The sequence below is a fragment of the Micropterus salmoides genome, unplaced genomic scaffold, assembly GCF_014851395.1.
Source record: "Micropterus salmoides isolate LMB-PRFRI ecotype aquatic unplaced genomic scaffold, ASM1485139v1 Ms_hic_scaffold_12, whole genome shotgun sequence".
Taxonomy (NCBI): Eukaryota; Metazoa; Chordata; class Actinopteri; order Centrarchiformes; family Centrarchidae; genus Micropterus; species Micropterus salmoides.
The window spans coordinates 18,400,797-18,419,582 of NW_024040263.1; the positions used below are offsets into that span (position 1 = coordinate 18,400,797).

General features: G+C 41.5%; 1 protein-coding gene across 2 annotated transcripts in view; it reads left to right on the forward strand.

Annotated features, from left to right (window-relative positions):
• Positions 1 to 16,879, forward strand: part of pkn1a (protein kinase N1a) — a 62,605-nt gene extending 45,726 nt beyond the window's left edge. For both annotated transcript variants that reach the window (XM_038713822.1, XM_038713821.1), the window contains exons 5-23: positions 801 to 921; positions 3,494 to 3,639; positions 4,246 to 4,459; positions 5,544 to 5,738; positions 7,110 to 7,219; positions 7,304 to 7,447; positions 7,842 to 7,917; positions 8,675 to 8,813; positions 9,111 to 9,195; positions 9,820 to 9,899; positions 10,249 to 10,324; positions 11,043 to 11,134; positions 11,497 to 11,673; positions 12,336 to 12,398; positions 13,559 to 13,635; positions 13,766 to 13,908; positions 14,083 to 14,190; positions 14,418 to 14,498; positions 15,153 to 16,879. In XM_038713822.1, coding sequence (XP_038569750.1) covers positions 801 to 921; positions 3,494 to 3,639; positions 4,246 to 4,459; positions 5,544 to 5,738; positions 7,110 to 7,219; positions 7,304 to 7,447; positions 7,842 to 7,917; positions 8,675 to 8,813; positions 9,111 to 9,195; positions 9,820 to 9,899; positions 10,249 to 10,324; positions 11,043 to 11,134; positions 11,497 to 11,673; positions 12,336 to 12,398; positions 13,559 to 13,635; positions 13,766 to 13,908; positions 14,083 to 14,190; positions 14,418 to 14,498; positions 15,153 to 15,356 — 2,331 coding nt within the window. In that variant the 3' untranslated portion in view covers positions 15,357 to 16,879. The remainder of the gene's footprint in view (positions 1 to 800; positions 922 to 3,493; positions 3,640 to 4,245; positions 4,460 to 5,543; positions 5,739 to 7,109; positions 7,220 to 7,303; positions 7,448 to 7,841; positions 7,918 to 8,674; positions 8,814 to 9,110; positions 9,196 to 9,819; positions 9,900 to 10,248; positions 10,325 to 11,042; positions 11,135 to 11,496; positions 11,674 to 12,335; positions 12,399 to 13,558; positions 13,636 to 13,765; positions 13,909 to 14,082; positions 14,191 to 14,417; positions 14,499 to 15,152) is intronic.
• Positions 16,880 to 18,786: the final 1,907 nt, after the last annotated feature.

Sequence of the window (18,786 nt, forward strand, 5' to 3'; positions counted from 1 at the left end):
CACACACGCACACATTCACATTCACACACCTGCAAACTGCTCAACAGAACAATGAACAGGGCAGATACCATGTAAATGTCAAAGTGGTTCAGAGAATGAGATCCTCATCTGTGCTAAAACATCAACAAGTGTAAGGACATCACTTTAATATAGATATACATGCACATTTGTTTGTTTTATGTTTTTTTAAATTGTTGTCATTGTTTTAAAGTATTTTACATGTCCTTGTGAAAGGTATCTTGTTATATGTATAGTACAGTTGTTCCTGTTTTTAGTGTATTTTATGTAGTTGTGATAACACCTGCCCAGGGACTACAGTCGAACATTAGCCAAGCTGGCTAAACTGACACATTTACAGAAATGTTTATCAATGTGCAGTGTCTCTGTAAACTTAAACTCTATAAATAAATAAATAAAAATAAACACAGGGAATGTAAAGAGCATTGCATAGGGTGGGGTACACATAGTACCCCACCTCCCACAGCTGGCTGATAACTGACATTGTGTGTCTGTGTGCATCTTCATGATCTATAACCTTGCAATCTGCTGACTCAGATGATGATCTCTAAATGTGCACGCACACACTTAATCCCTTGATTGCTTCAAAAATCGCCTCCCCCTTTTGCATGCAGCATCTGTTTCACCTTTCCATTTGACCTTGCTCTCATACCTCCACTTCCCTTTCTGTTAACGCCCATAGCAATCAATCAGCAGAAAGGAAAATGTTCTAGTATTATGATATTTACCGTCCTGCTTCCTGTCATATGACTTGCCCCTTGTCTTGTCTCTGCTCCAACCAGGATAAGAAGATGCTGCAAACCGCCCAGCAGATGCTGCAGGACAGTAAGACCAAAATTGACATCATCCGCATGCAAATCCGCAAGGCTGTGCAGGCCACCGAGCACAATGATGACACACAGGGTAAGTTGGTACTAAGTTTATGATGTGGTGCCAGTAATGCAAAACAAGTGTGGTCGTGGTTTTGAACTAACACCACCACAAGTTCAAAAAGTTCCATTCTAAAATAAGTTTTCGATCAATACATCAAGAAGGGTTTCTCACATTTGTAGCTTGTGTATTTAAGAGATGATAACATTTAAATATTGTTTGCAATATTTGGTTTGTGGCTGTGAAAGGTTAATGCTCTGGGATTTAGGTCTCTCAAAAAGTAGTTGCAGATGCGTAGCCAAGGTAAACAGTCCTATAATAACATGTACATAAATATAACACTAATGATTATGCTGTCAAAGGAAAGTGAGTCAAACTGTTAATTTCAGACGCTGTGTGGTTTATGACCGTGGTCAGCTGGCAGTGACAGGATGCTTTTGGCTGCGTCTTTCTCATCTCTCTATCTTCACGTGCTCTGCGGTCTTGCTTTCTGCAGCGGCAGACAGCAGACACGCAGTAGCATAAACAGATCAATCAATAAAGAGCCGGCTCAGTGTTCTGCTTTAGTTTTGTAGGGAAGAAGATGAGGAGGACAGGACTGTGTGTGAATCGGGTGGACACGCACGTCAGGGAGTGATACAGCACCTGTGAAATGGCCCACCTGGCACATTACCACAATCAAATCAAATTCACATAGAGATGCATAAAAAATTAAAACCTCCAACAAAAGGACCGGCAGATGAAAAGTCTCTCTTTCACACTCACAAACATCATTATTGTCTGGGCAGGTGATTGCATGTATTAAATGCTCAGAAGTATGGTCATTATATGCTGTGGCAGAGCGATCAATGGCATTTCAGGGCAGGTGAATGAGCGTCTGTAGGTCGAGTGCTGTGGACCATTATGGCCCCTCTGCTGGGAAAACAGGCCAGTTGATTACAGTCACAGGAGGTGGATGGTCTGCTAAAATGCAGCAGGCGAGCAGGGAGAGCGCAATGGGAGGGAGCCTCTAATGGCAACTTCATCACTTCAACATTTCCTTGTTTTGTGCTGGTGTCCCACATGTGGTCTCTGGATCTTTCTTGGTTATCCTGCATCTCTCCCTTAACCACATGCACGCACACACGCACACACAGGGGCTGTGTGTATAGTGTACACAGACAGACAGTCTCCAGGCACCACACCCGGTGGAGGGGTCATCTAGCAGGGTCTATGCTCCAGGCAGAGCACCTTATTAGGAGATAAAAGCATCCACATCCATCTCCTAACCCTACCTCCTTCTTTTCCTTTTCTTCTCCTGTCTCATGCAGAGTTTTCAACAGCTCATAAGTCAAAAAAATCTTTTAATCACTTCTCTGTGTTCTTTTGCCCTTCTTCTTACAGAACCTGGTAGTCAAATCCACCTTTTATTAATGCAATTTTTCCGATTGTCCTTTTCTTTACCTCACGCCTCCTCTCCCCATATCTGTGTTTGTAACCCACTGTGAGAGGCTGCTACTGTGCCATTAAGCTAACCACTTAGCTGTAATTGATCTTCACAGGGGCTACTCTGCGGCTGATACATGACGTTTTTTTCCAAGCAAGGGAGCTTGAGTATGTTTTCCCTTTTTATGAGTGATAGCATTGCACCTACTGTTCAGCTTTAATGTAGCTACCATACCTCTAGTCTTTCCATTAAAGGGGTAAAATATCCAATTATTAGTGTTTGATCAGTGGCGCAATGGTTGATTTTTAAGTGGCTGTTAGTCAACAGTGGAGAGCGACTGGAAATATGAAAGTGTATATAATGTCACTTGTATATATTTGTTCTGTTTTTGTTGTCAGTATGTGATTTTTCTTAGTTATTCAAGTTATTCATATGATTTCTGTCTCTCCTCCTAAAAAATGTAAGCAGGTCTTCATTTATTAAACCATTTATAATAATGGCAGTTTTTTTATATTTACTTTTTTCACATCACGGTCAAATAGGTGGCTATTTTCCAAGAATAGCAAACAAAAAAGACAAGAGGTTTGTGTTGTAATGTTGTTGTTGTTGTTAGTATTACTTTATAAATTTTCCATTCCAATCTTGTGGTGGTAGCTGTCAGCTGTGGTTAAAAACAGGAAATATTGACCAACAAGGTATTCTTACTATAAAATCCTATGAAATCTTAAGAATTGGAGATATCACTCAGTTGTTTGTTTTCTCTGTTGCTTAACAAACGTGTAACTTGATGTTAATGCCAATATAATTTCATTTATATCTCCATAATAAATTTGTCACTAAGGCAAACTTCAAAATAAAAACGGACAACAGAGTTTTTTTGCTTTTAAAGATGGGAATGAGAGAGCCATTTGGAAATAATGTTGTTTACAGAGGCTGCTTACCTCCCCCCAGGCGCTGCTGATGTTCTTTTTTTCTGACTCTTGTGTATTGCATGATGTGCATTAAGGCATTAACCTAACTTAGTATGCCCGGGGAGTTCCCCATAACACACTGCTGCCAAAACAAGAAACTGTGGTCTCAACATGCACCGGCCAAAATCGAACTATAGAATTAAACTGAATCAAAGGTGCAGGTGTGAAAAATCGTCAGTGATGTAATTCGTCCGTCGCAACGCTGCAGGTAACCAGGACCTCTGTGGGGTGGAGCTGCGTATTGAAGAGCTGAGGCATCACTACAGGGTAGAACATGCTGTCGCCGAGGGGGCCAAAAATGTGCTCAGGCTCCTGGGGGCCAGCAAGGTCCTGGACAAGAAAGCCATGTCTGAGGTTAGACTGAAACACACAGACATATACACACATACACATCCTGCAACAGCAAATCCTCATCCTTTCCTTAATTTACTTTGCAAAGTTGTGAGAGACTTATAAAACTTATTTTATGCTATCCAACACCCCTATAATGTTCTATTCGTTTTCCATCTTTAATACTTTACTGTACAATTTTTATAGCATCTTGACATTATACAGTTTCTGAATGTCAAGTTTTCGTTTTTATGAGTCCAACAAAGACAGAAGATACTAAAGGCAATGTAGCACCACCGAGCGATTGTCTCGCAGATATTTCACAGAGCAGCTCAAATTACTGTTTGCGCACTATTCAACATTTGAGACACATCTTCACAATAGCAGCTGCAAAATGACATGTCATCAAAATAAACCCATCTGTGCAGGTGTTTTTGATAAGCACTAATGATTCACTGGTTCATTCATCGTGTGGTGAGATTTCTGCCTGTTAAAACTTTCAACTCTGTACAGTTTTGGAACAGAAACCCATCACATACACATCATTTTTCATAATGAGCAAAAATTGAAAATAAATTCACATGCCCAGCCTAAAAAGTGTAATTTTTGCTCTGTGTCGATGCTCTGTAGGCGCAGTCTCGTCTGAGCGAGGCGTCTCAGCGGTTAGACCTGCTGAGGGACTCTCTTGACCAACGTGTGGCAGAGCTGCCGGAGGACCATCCAAAGGCCATCGTCATCAAAGAAGAGCTGGTCCTGGCCTCCTCTCCTGCCTTCAGCTCTCGCCATGGCGCCCCCTACCACCACAACCAGTACAGCACCCTCAACAAGCCCTCACCTCTCACAGGTAGGTAAAATTAAAGAAAACAAAGCAATGCTGCACAAAGTCAAGCAAGCTTCCACCACGTGAAGTCATCATACTGTATAATGTTATAATGATACAAACAGAGAGGGAATCACAAGCTCTGTACATCCTGCAGCAATGAAAATATGAATATACACAACAGGTCCAATTTAATGTATTCCAGGGTTAATATGAGCACAGAGGCTTACATGAAATCATTTAAGACATACTAACACTGTGTAACAAACTACTGAGCAGTGTCGTTGAAGGCCCTAGTCTAGTGGCTGTGGAGCTATCTGATTAATCCAGGTAACATGAGGAGATTTTCTCTCCTGCTGTTTGAAATACAAAAGTCAAATGTATTGGTAAATTTTTGGCATTATATTCTCACCTCCTGGTTATAATATAATATGGGTAACACAGACATAATATATACACTGTACTAGTTAATCTATACAGTTGAGTTCTTATAAAATCTGTGATGTATGGACTGGCTTTTGTACCAAAGATGCATTTGGTATTGATAACACTGCTAGTAAATTGTAATAACAAAACACTGCTGTAGTAAGCAGCACAGATCATTTTAACCTCAAAGGCTGAAAACGCTACAGTGGAAAGGAAAATTTAGCATTGTGACTCAACTTTTTTGTGGCAGTGTGGTTATCCTGTGCTAAAACATAAAAAAAAAAAAGAACGTGTGCTGCACCCACAAAAAAACAACAACCTTTGATTGGTTTTGTAGATCTTTTCACACACAACTCTGTACAGTAGAGGGACTTGTGATTGTGCACAGATACTGAGGATGATACATTCATTTGGCAAGAAGAAGTCAGACCAAGGAATTTGGGAGACATCATTGATTTTTAGTCCGGTGATGCTGATTGCTATTTATGCCCAATCAATTATGGCTGTTTGTGGAAGAGGCCATTAGGCTTTTGAAAGTGCCCATAATCTTTGTAAATCAATTTGTAAATGCACATCTATTTTTGTACTCACAGAGATTTTTAGTCGTGAATTATTTATCTGTCCTCTGGTGTTTTTTGGCCTGTAGTTGGTTATTCCTGACTTTGTTTTCCTCCGTCTTCAGGTACCTTACAGGTGCAGCTGCTAGGCTGTGTGGGGTTGTTGGAGGTGGTCCCAGGTCGCAATAAAGGGACAGCTGTCATGCTGCCCTGCTACAGCCCCGGAGACACCAGGTCCTTCATGAGAGGCAGCAAGGGACTCTACGGACGGAGCGGCTCAGTCAGCGGCAAGACACCCAGCAAGACAGAAGAGCTCTCATGTGAGTGTGTGTGTGTGTGTGTGTGTGTGTGTGTGTGTGTGTTAGGGCTGGGTGGCATATCAGTATAATGAGGTATACCGATGGCCCCACCCCTCCCTCTGCATCTGCGTGCAGCCGTCTACTCACAAAGTCTCAACAACATGGAGGAAGACACAGTGCTGAAGACCTGGCTTGTAAAAAGAAAAAAACTATGGTTCCATTAGTGTTTCCCATTCATTCACTTTACTACGGGCCGCCCAGATTAGGTGACACATTGTAGCATTTTTCAGAGAAACACAACTCGCGACACCGTGGATATTTTAAAAGAGCGGACCAGGTAAAGCGCCAGTGAACACACCAGTCAGATGTCATTCGTTAGCTATCACGTCGGTTTTGTTATGATAGGCTACTTTGTCAAAACGCCTCCTCAACATGCGGTGCAGCTGCTGCTGTGAACAGAGTTGGAAGAGTCCAGAAGACAAGTTCTGGGGGGTTTTCGGCGATTTTATACAATGTAGCCTACTACTGATGGAGAAAGCCACCGGATCACACTTAAAGGGAGAGAGAGACAGAAAGAAGCGGGGCATGCTGACGTGTTTGCAGCAGAGGTACGTTAGGTCTGTGAGTGTGAAGAGAGCTGAAGGAGGCAGATTCAATAAGTGAGTGACAAGTATAATTAAAATGGTGAAATAAGAAACACGCTAATTTACTACAAATAGTAAAAACATGGTCACTAAAACAGACCCCTCCCCCCCAACCCACTTAACAGAAAATACCTTTTATACCGGAATTCTGCCTAAAAGTACCGGGATATGACTTTCTGGTCTATATCGCCCAGCCCTAGTGTGTGTTGGGCTTGGTTTCATCTGGAAATGTTCAGTGCAAATAAATGCTCACTTATATATAATGTTGTTCAAATGGTTTAAAAATAAAACCACTTAACATGGTGCTCTTTAATGTGCCTCATTAGGTTTAATATGATGTATGTGGGGGTTTTTTGTCACAAACCGCACACTGTCGCGTTCAAGGAAATATAGCAATGTAGCAAGTCTGTATAAAGTCTATTAACTTGCTTTCACTTTAGGTTGGTGAGTTTAGCTCTTGTAGGTCACCCATAATGGCACAGCAACATCAGCAATTTTAGCTGAATTACAACGATACCCTGAGTAGGCAGTTCACAACCAGCTTATTTTAAGGTCTTGCACTTTCTGCAGTGTCTCCAAGGAAATGAATGACAATCATTAATCAATACTTAAATTGTATTAATGTGGCATGCGCGTACAGTTGCTTTCATTTCTACTGTGGTCAGGGTTAAAGTGCCAGGTACTGTAAAGGCCTGTCACTTATGGAGGAGGTCACTTTTTCTGATTGTCTGTTTGTGTGTTTGTGCAGCTGAGGTGAGTGCTGTGCTGAAGCTGGATAACACAGTGGTGGGACAGACAGCTTGGAGGACTGTGGGTGAACAGGCTTGGGACCAGACCTTCACTGTGGAGCTGGAAAGGGTCAGTACATATTAACACACCTAACCACATAAAGTGCTTTTAAGTGTCCATTTAATAAAGTAAACGTGCTGGCGTGTGTTTTAGTCGAGGGAGATGGAGATTGCAGTTTACTGGAAGGACTACCGGTCGTTGTGTGCTGTGAAGTACCTGAAGTTGGAGGAGTTCCTGGACAACCAGAAACACAGAGTTCAGCTGGAGCTGGAGCCTCAGGGCCTGCTGTTGGCCGAGGTACACACACACACACACACACACACACACACACACACACACACACACACACACACACACAAACTATGACACACACACAAACTATGACACACACACACAACAACATAAAATGGGAAAGAGGACAGCCACATGCAAAGGTGTTGACACAGATATACATGACATCCATGTGTGCAAGTGCTATAAATACACACAAAGATATTCAAATGTGTGCATGTACACCTGCCCACACACAAACACAAGCTGTCACATGCACCTGTGCTGAAAAACACTTTGATATATCATACTTGAAAGGTCCAGTTGTCTCCGTATGATGTCTGAAAATAAAATGTGGCTGTGCAGTTTTCATGGTGTGTGTGTGTGTGTGTGTGTGTGTGTGTGTGTGTGTGTTCTCCAGGTGACCTTCTTCAACCCGGTCATTGAGAGAGCTCCTCGCCTCCAGAGGCAGAAGAAGGTCTTTTCTAAGCAGCAAGGTGAGGAAGAGACAGCGGAGAGGAAACAGAAAAATATGCTGTTCTTAAACATAATTACACAGTTTTTCTATCGTGCAGTCTTAATGAAGTTTACACTGATGCCCTTTTTGGAATAAACAAACACCTTAAAATGGCTTTATCATAATGAGGAAAATGAACATAACCAGAAGGGAAGAAATGTTGGTTCTAATCATTACACTATTTTCATTTAGACCACAGCTCCATCTAGTGTTGAATAAATAATCCTGTTTCACTGAGATTAATTTGTTAATGAAGCATTTAACTTAACAAAGATATAAAGAACTTCACCAAACAAGATTTTTTTTTTTTTTTTTTCAAAAAAACCTAAAGAGAATTTAAGCAGAAACACAATTTGGCCAAAGCCTGGAAAGGTCACTTTCCCTCGCTTTCTTTCCCGTCATCATGGATGTTTTTAAATATCATTAACTTGAGGAGTGTATTCCAGATTCCCTTGGGACATCTGTTAATATTAGGAAATGATTTTAACTGTAATCCATCCCTACAATCCTGACTATTATAACGGGACATTTTTCCTCTTTTCAAGATTTCTATTACTAGATGACTAGATTTCCAAAACAATGAACACACCATTGAAGGGACACAAATTTTATTTTAAAGAAAAAGTTCTTAATTAGGCAGGGGGCTGAGGTGCGATCTTATACTGGACAGCAAATATCTACAAAAGAAGATGTGATAATGGTGGGAATTTAACTTTTTACTTCTCTCGTGAACCCAGGCAAGGCATTCCTGCGCGCTCGTCAGATGAACGTGGACATCGGGACGTGGGTGAGGCTTCTTCGAAACGCCATTCCAACCGTAAACAACTCAGGAACCTACAGTCCCAGTGCACACAGCCTCCCAGCGCTCAGCTCTGGGTGAGACACACACACACATACAGCAAGCACAAACAAACGTGCATAAGCCACACAGATGCAAACACTCCACTTAATTGTACTGGAGAATCACTATTTTATAGCTGTCAGTCAGACTTTGCTATCAAACAGAGCAGCACCCCTTGAACCTTTTTCCTTGTGTTTCCTGGGAAAGTATAAAGCATGTGATGCTGTCTTTGTCTCACTGTCTAACAACCCGTTTGTGTTTCACTCTGTTCATTTCGTCCGTCTGCATCAACATGTTGGTGTGCTTGTTTGTGTCCGTGTGAATTTTTCCAGGGAGGTCTCGGTGGAGAAGTTGAGTCTGGACAGCGACTCTCCGATAAGAGGCGATTACAAGAAAGACATGGACACACACACCCCGGTGAGACAGACAGAGATAGAGGAAGCCCAGGGAAATGGTGTGTGTGTGGAGGTCGGGGGTGGGGGGTGTACAGCAGCATCCATCAGTTCAATCCACAACCACTTCTCCCTCTGTTAATGGTGTCACTGTCCTCAGAAGCACAATTATGGAGAAGTTGAAAGACAAAAAATGTTCTCTAGTGGGCTTGAAGAGGAAAATGGCTCTGTATTTGATTAATTTATTTCATTTTCATCACCCACCCTAGCTCTGTAGGCCCATAGTTAATCCAGAAAACTACTACTGAAAAGGGTTCATATGTTCACAACACACAGAAAGCAGGTGATTTGTGTGATTTAAATAGCTGCCTGTGGAGATTATGGATTGCTTTTGGGATTTGCACATCATCAGTGTCTATAAAAACTGAGCCACCCTGCATGTGTTTCCAGCCCATTGGTTTTAACATATGGAGCAGGGAAAAAAAAGTGAATCCTACTCTCTGCAAAGATGTTTGTATGTCACGTCCAAACTGTTGTCATGAAATCACGTGTCTGTTGTCTTCCATCCTGTGTCCTCTTACCTCTCTGTCTCCGCATTTCTCTCTGTGTCTTTTCCTTTGTGTCTCTTTCCTCATATGTCCCCCGTCAGGACCGACTGCCAGTCATCGAGCCCTTCTCCCCCCCAGACCTCACCCCCGAGTGCCCTGTCCGAACCCCGTCTGTTAGCAGGTACACACACGTCGGCACATAAACACCACATCACCACTTAATGCCTTTTTCTCAGAAGACATTTTGACATGTCACTGTAGGTGAAGCACAGGTTAAAATTATGACATTAATGATGGCTGAATTGCATTTAGCTGCTTCAGTTTCACGGCTTACTGGGTAGCTTGAATAGAACAGAGCCATTGATAATGTTATTAGTAACACCTGAGCTTTTCCTACTGTGACAAGTCAGCCAGTCTGCTTTCCTTAAGCATGTCTGCTATAACAAATGATGCTGTTTTTAATCTGCTATTAATCTGTTTTGGTATCCACTATAAATGACCCGGCTGAACGTGTGTGTCCGTTTCTCCAGTAAGCAGAGGAAAGGTCCTCTGTCTCTCCAAGACTTCAGGCTGATCGCTGTGTTGGGCAGGGGACACTTTGGGAAGGTACAGTTTAGTGAATGATTCGCTTAGTTTTTATATGAATGAAACGTAACTTGGAATACACAAAGAAACTGTGGGCAAACAGGTCAGTAATAAGACAAAGAACAAAGGGAGGAGGAGAGTTCTTGAATTTAAAATGTACAGCATGTGCACAGATCTAGGCACTTAATGGCAGAAGACCTACGAAAGGGCTTGGACAGGCAGCTTCTCTAGATTGCAGTGTGTTTCTAAGGCCACATCAATAGGTTTATGCTGTTGTATTTCTAGAAATTAGAAAAAACAACAAGTGACTGATAATTTTCCACAACCAGAAAACCAGACATACAAGACAGTCGGTAGAATGCCTTTTTGTGCTCTTTCTGACATCAACTGCCTGTGTTTGTGTGCATATTGAGCACATTAAATCATATCAGTGTTCTGCATTTATTGGCTTTCTTCCTTTTTCTCTTGTTTCATAGACATTGATTATGAGCATTAAGAAAAATGCTGAAACATTTTAAACAGCAGTCATGTAAACAAGAAAAGAGAGTTCAACTTGCACGTTTAAATCGTGCAACCAGACCTTATTGTAATGTCTTAATTCATTTAAGAAAGTTAAAATATCTCTTCTCATCAACCCAATAAGCATGCACATCTAGAATCCCTCAGTTCACCTTTACAGGTATTGTACACTTTTAATAGTGAAACAAACTGAATTGTCGCTGCATGTGTCTGTCTGCAGGTGTTGCTGTCAGAATACAAAAAGACAGGCACAATGTACGCCATCAAAGCCCTGAAGAAAGGGGATATCGTAGCCCGGGATGAGGTGGAAAGGTGTGTCTTCATGTGTTTATTGCTGTGTTTGTGTGATAGGTTGCTGTTTTTTGGTTCTTTGAGCCCCAATAATACATTGTATTATGCATTCACTGTATTTATTCTGTGCTTCTGCGCCTTGAATCACCATGATTACAGTTCATCAAACAAAATAATTGTGTAAATGTCTCTCATTTTTCCCTCCAATCTTTTCTTATCTTAATCTTTAATTTTTCTCTCACCTTGTGCGTCCTATGGTCTTTCTCCGCTTTCCACCTCGTCCTTTACTTCCCTACAACGCCCGTTTGTCTCTCTCCCTTCCATCTCACTCACCTCCTTCTCTTGTTCCTCCTCTCCACTTTTTTCTCTCCTTCCCCTTGCAGTCTGATGTGCGAGAAGCGTATCTTTGAGATTGTGAACATGTCACACCATCCCTTCCTGGTCAACCTGTTTGCGTGCTTCCAGACTCCAGAGCATGTGTGTTTTGTTATGGAGTACACAGCAGGCGGCGACCTGATGATGCACATCCACGCAGACGTCTTCACAGAGCCACGGGCCGTGTACGTAATGATGCGAATATGTGTGTTTGATAAAGACTAAATGCTAATATTATGTTACTTTTACCAATCCTTTAATAGTGCTATTGTGTTGAACTGCATTAAACTAAAAGGTGTAGTATTTTCGCCCTTCCCTATATATAGGATATTGTAAGAACTCTCACAGATAAATGCTCAAATCTCATTAAAGGCCCTGCACACCCCCACAGGTGTTTTTAGTTATTCTTTCCAATTCAAGTTGGGTAAAGCTATGCTGAGAGGCCGCCAGACTCCATGTACAAATAAGATTGATAAAAGTGTAAGTTGCCGCTCCTTAAGATGCAAAAAAAGCCAACAGGAGAAAGAGGGAGATGTCAGTCAAGCTCATTCTGTAAACACCCGCACATTCCTGGAGAAAAGGTGCAATCATGTGAAATCATCTGTGTGGGTTTACAATGAGTGTGCAGGTCCTTTTTAAGGAAGTAAAGTCTGGCTATTTCTATGGTATCCATCAACTCATTCACTGTCATTTTCAGTAAACATGGCCAAAATGAAAAGCCTGACACACATGTAGGTACTATAGTGAAGTAGTAGTGGTGTCCATTTTTGTCTTTTTAATTTGTTCACTTTACATTTTATTCACTTCTTATTAAGTTAGTAATAATGTTTCTTTGGTTTGACTTCAGGTTTTATGCAGCCTGCGTAGTTCTTGGACTCCAGTTCCTTCATGACCATAAGATTGTATACAGGTCAGTGAAAGCCACACGCACCTCTTTCCTTACACGATAGTTGGAGTGTGATGATTTGAGATTTGAGACATGGTGCATTATCCTGCTGGAAGTAGCCATCAGAAGATGGGTACACTGTGGTCATAAAGGGATGGACATGGTCAGCAACAATTCTCAGGTAAGCTGTCGCATTTAAACAAGGCAATTGGTACTAAGGAGTCCAAAGTGAGCCAAGAAAATATCCCCCACACCATTACACCACCATCACCAGCCTGAACCCTCGATACAAGGCAGGATGGATTCATGCTTTCATGTGGTTTACGCCCAAGTCTGACCCTACAACCTGAATGACGCAGCTGAATTCCAGACTCATCAGACCAGCCAACGTTTTTCCAATCTTCTATTGTCCAATTTTGGTGAGCCTGTGCGAATTGTAGCCTCAGTTTCCTGTTCTTAGCTGACAGGAGTGACAATCGGTGTGGTCTTCTGCTGCTGTAGCCCGTCTGTTTCAAGGTTCGACGTGTTGTGTATTCAGAGATGGTATTCTGCATACCTTGGTTGTAACAATTGGTTATTTAAGTAACTGTTACCTTTCTGTCATCTTGAACCAGTCTGCCCATTCTCCTCTGAACTCAATAAGGCATTTTCCTCCACACAACTGGCGCTCACTGGATATTTTCTCTTTCTTGGACCATTCTCTGTAAACCCTAGAGATGGTTGTGTGTGAAAATCACACTAGATCAGCAGTTTCTGAAATACTCAGACCAGCCCGTCTGGCACCAACAACCATGCCACTTTCAAAGTCACTTAAAATCCCCTTTCTTCCCCATTCTGATGCTCTGTTTGAACTTCGGCAGAGTTGCTGCCATGTGATTGGCTGATAAGCTATTTGTGTTAACAAGCAACATGTGTACCTAATAAAGTGGCTGGTGATTGTATATATGTCTACTGAAGAAGAAAATGACAAAAAAAACATCTTTCCATCCAAATCTGTGCAAAAGATGTTCGCATTTAACTAAAAGCACCGATGTACATGAAGTACAGCCTTACAGAGCAGCTTGCAGGGCTGTAGACTCATATTATTCATTTTTTGTATTAGTCTTTTAAACTCCTTGTGTACTCTCAGCTGTGCTCGGTGAAATACTCTCAAGAGACCTACACCTGTTTAATCTTTCTTCCAGAGACCTCAAGCTCGACAACCTGCTGCTAGACACAGATGGTTATGTGAAGATCGCTGACTTTGGACTGTGTAAAGAAGGTGGATATCGATGTTACTGACCGATGGGCTCATCTTATTTTTCATGTGACATCTGAGCCCAGTCTGCTGGCTGCTCTAATTTCGCTAAAATCGATGCACCACAAATGTTTTCATCTTTCTGCCTCTGTAGGAATGGGCTTCGGGGACCGGACCAGCACTTTCTGTGGGACTCCAGAGTTTTTGGCCCCAGAGGTACTAACGGATACATCCTACACCAGGGCAGTAGACTGGTGGGGACTGGGGGTCCTCATATATGAAATGTTGGTGGGAGAGGTGAGAACTCGCATAATCTCACATACACAAAGCTCTTACGCTGTCCATGGGGTGATAGATCACAAACATGTTCACTGTGGTTAACACCTTGATTTGTGACATTCAAATCTCCAGAATCAATTGCATTAAAGTGTGTGTGTGTGTGTGTGTGTGTGTGTGTGTGTGTGTGTGTAGTCTCCATTCCCTGGGGATGATGAAGAGGAGGTGTTTGACAGCATTGTGAATGATGAAGTCCGCTATCCTCGCTTCCTGTCCACTGAGGCTATCGGCATCATGAGAAGGGTAAGAAAACACACGCGTAAACACCCTTTTCTCCTTCTCTTGCTGATTTTATCACACATTAACAATACATGACAGATGCTGCACATACATATGAAGTACTTATCAGTCACCAGCGTAGGTGACAAACTGACACATCCACTTACTCAGTCACAGACGTCACACATTGACATTTGGCTGCAATATCCCCTTATAAATTCTTATTCTTGCGTGTGTGTTATCGTGAGCAGCTGTTGAGGAGGAACCCGGAGAGAAGACTGGGCTCTGGTGAAAAGGATGCAGAGGAGGTGAAGAAGCAGCCGTTTTTCAGAGTAAGTACACTTGTGCTGTTTTTTTTATATATTTGGGGAAGAGCAACCGCTCAGCTGTTGATGTGTTGAGGTGTGCTGGACCTGCCGCTCACCTTGGCAGTCTCTGCTTGTATAATTCCTCCCTGCACTGTTTAAAACTGATCTGCTGGGGCGCAGTTTAGCTAAACTTGTAGAGCACGCAGCGCAATTACAAGGCTGTTTCCTTTCAACAGCGGCCCTTTGCTGCATGTTGCCCCCCCCCCTCATCCCGTCCCGTCCCTCGTTTCCTGCCTCTATCCACTTTCCTATCTCTCCAATAAAAACTGATCTACTGACCAAATAGCATAGACTATTGCCCAATCTTCTTCTATATACTTTTTTTATGTGAGGCAGCAGGAAATATTCAGTTTGCACCTGCAGCAGGTCATCTATTAAATGCAGGGTTTGTCGGTTCAATCCCCCCTGTCCACATGTCCCAGGTGTCCTTGAGCAAGACATTGAGCCCAGGCGTGATTAAAGCAGACTATCCCGTGCCTGTGGTAAAGCAGCTCTAGCTGACCTTCTTGACACCTTGAAGGATGTATATGCAAAACTAAGAAAGATCAGCAGATTCTGAATCCACTGTTCTTAAACTAAATTTCTCGTCTCTTTCTCTTTTTCTTCATCTCCCCTCAGAATGTGGACTGGGAGGCATTGCTGCAAAGGAGGGCGCCCCCTCCCTTCGTCCCCTCCATTGGCGGCAAGGAAGATGTCAGCAACTTTGACGAGGAGTTCACGACTGAAGCTCCGACGCTCACACCCCCACGGGAGCCTCGCGTGCTCTCCCGCAAAGACCAGGACAGCTTCCGGGACTTTGATTACGTCTCTGACCTCTGCTAGTGGACTGGGGGCTCCCAGACCTCAAGGAATGTTTGATTTTGGCGGTTTTGGCGGAGTGGACTGTCCGCTGACTGTTTGTATGCCGTTAATTACACTGTGAATGAATGCAGAGAGACCGGAGGCAGTCGGTCTGTGTTTTGTGGGGTTTTAAAGATCGAGGACTAAGAAGAAAAAAAAAGAAGCCGGGACGGATAGCTGATGGGGTAAAATGTTTTATCACAAACGAAGTCCCGCTCTTCAATCATTGTACAACACATCAGTGACTTGTGTATCTTGCAAACATTAGCCTTTAAAAAGCGTCCTCCCGTCCTCGTATGTGTCGTTGTGTAGTCGCCTGAGAGGAGGAGCTTGCTGTCTCTTCATACTGTTGACTGTTTGGGGGTTGCTTTACAGCCTCTCATACCAATGCCTTACATTTGTACTTGTAATAGTTTCACAGAAAAGCATTTTGTTTTTATTTTGTGGCCCTTTGTAAACAGCAGAAGTAAGATCCTCGTGCTGCATAAACATTCTTAATTGTTCTTTTTTTTTTTTTTTAAAGAGGATTTGCTTGTGGGAGAGGAAATAGTGCCGTTCAGAATGAATTTGTTCTCACAGCTTTCCCAGTAGTCGTATGATGAGCTTCAGTCTTGTTGACCGACGCTAGGTGAACTAACTATGGGGTAAAGAACCACTTTTACCAACTACTTTTTTAACATTTGTGCTGCATGAATTTTAATGTCTGACAAATGTTACAATAATTAAGTACCCACCGCACACTTTGTTTTAATTGGATATTTGGGTATTATACTTAATTTGATATAAACATATGTAGCAGACACAGAACTACAACCACCAGCATAAAAGCTATGTGGCAAGTAGGTTATATCAGTTTTTTTTAATTGGAGAAAAAAAAAAACATCTGAACACTAAAACTTGATGTACAAGTACCAGACTGTCCTCCAGTTATCTACATGCTATCAGAGTTTTGTGAACATGAAGTAAGTAATTTCCCTCCAAAACCGTTATATCTGACTCCTCAAACACTAAAAAATGTTGTTTTAGCATCAGTTTTAAGAACTTCAGCCACCAGTTTTAAAAACTGTCCGTTGGGGTCATCGCAGGGTTTGGTTTCCATCACAGTGATAAAATCATCTTTGTTTCAGCCGAAACCGAATGATATCTTAATGATTTTGGAAAATCTGGGTGGCAGTCCAAGCACAACAAACCTCATTAGCCACTTTTCCACAGTAAAGCCAATGAGGGCTTGATGCAGTGAGTGCTGCCTCAGATCCCAGCTAACAAGTTCTCTTGGTAATATGTTTCTAAATAAACAATATCCTTTGAAGGAAACCAAATAATAAATGTTGGAAAACATGAGCCAGAGGTATAAACGCCTATAATACGATTTCTGAGTAGAGGAGAGGTTTGTTGTGAAGCTGTATGTATGATGGTGTGGATTTTACTTATCTTGTGTATGACAGTACAAAACCATGTGAGTATGAGATGACTTATTTTATAAAGAAAACCTGAAGTGAATATAATGTCTGTGTGGTGGTGTTGTTTTTGTTGTGGGTATGGGAGTGTTGCATTCAAACCAAGGAAGGGTCAAGTACAGAAAATAAGTAAATAAATTAGCAACAACACATTAAACACATGTCATCACACACACAAAAAAAGTGTCTAACTAGGATGTTTTTGTGACTAAAGGTTGTAAGTGAAGAAATACATTTGAACAGCTGCATATTGAATAAACAATTAGCCACTGACCTGTTTTTGATTTAACGTATTTTTGATTTGCCGTAATTCAATATCGTTTATGGACTTTAGAAATTTAAAAAATTGAAAATGGTCTGCACTTGTGTAGCACCTTTTCTAGTCACATTCACCTGATAGCAGAGGCTTAGGTGCCAACTGCTCATCAGAAACCGAAACTAACATTTACACACACTTCATCTGGAGCAATTTGGGCTTCAGTACCTTGCCCAAGGACACGTCAACATGCAGACTGGAGGAGTCGGGGATAAAGGTGCAACAATTAAATGAAACTATTTTTTATAGATTTTCTGGTTTATTTACTGCTCTGTGACTGTAAACTGAAAGTCTTTGGGTTGTGGACTAAACAAGACATTTGGGGACGTCATCCATGGCTTTAAGAAACACTGATCAACCTATTTCACAACATTCTGACATTTTATTGACCAAACAACTAATCGATTAATCTAGAAAATAAACGACGACAATGAAAATAATCGTTAGCTGCAGCCTTCACCGGGGATCAAACCACCGATGTTCTCATTAGAGGACAGCCACTCTACCTTTTCCAACACTATTGTAATTATAATCATTTAACGATTAGATTAATTTTCATTTTAGATTAATCTGTTGATTAGAGATCATGTGGTTAATCGTTTAATATTGTCTATAAAAATGTATAGGATTGTTCATCAAAACTTGTCAGAGCCACAGGTATCATCCAAACCTGCAAATAATACATTTAAAAACAACTGAAAATCTTCAAATCCTCAGTGAAAAGTCACTGATTGACTAATCAACTAATTTTTCAGCTTTATAATAATGGGAACACATTAATGCCCAACATCAGCTTGATTAATGTGATTATTGATTTTGGAGAAATAATGTTGTGATTGTGATTTCAACCAAATCGCCGTAGCTATAATTCAAACATGATAGTTGGATTTCTGAGAAACAAAAATATCAGTTTACTTGGATTCCTTGGGGTTTAAGGATGATAACCTGGCCTTTGGCCTCCCTGTGAAGCAGCAAGAATCACTACTTATACTGGGAAAAACAACTTCTGGTTCACTGAATAGTTTTTATACAACTGCACATAGCACCTGTGTATATAGCCAGACTAAGTGAACAGGCCAGTTCTAAAGTCTTTCAAGGGAAAACACAAGAGGGTGGATCACTACACAGATAGTATGTGGGGTCATTACATGTTAACTACTGAAACATCTCCACCTTTTATACTATATATGTGAACTACATACTACAAATGTGAAGTTTGAGAAATTACCCCCTACTTACACTTTTAAATTGATTATCTTTAGGTTAATCGATTAATTAGATGTCATTGATGTGCAGTGGTGGAAATGGCCACGTTTTACTGGGGAACCATACTCTGGTGGGGTACCTTTCCACATACTTCTGTGACCCATTAGCTCTTTATTGTTTGGCTCCAGGGTCTTAGCAGGGGACTCATTCAGATCATAGGCAACACATGAGGTCATGGACTAAGGCCTAAAATTCATGATTATTTTCATTATGAATTTTTCATTTTAATATTTATGAATTCATTGTTTGGTCTGTTAAACATCAGAAAACAGTTGCCCCTCACAATCTCCTGGAGCTCAAAGTGACATTTCAACTTGCTTGTTTTGTCCAACAAACAGTTCAAAATGTTAAGATATTCAGTTTAGCATTTGAA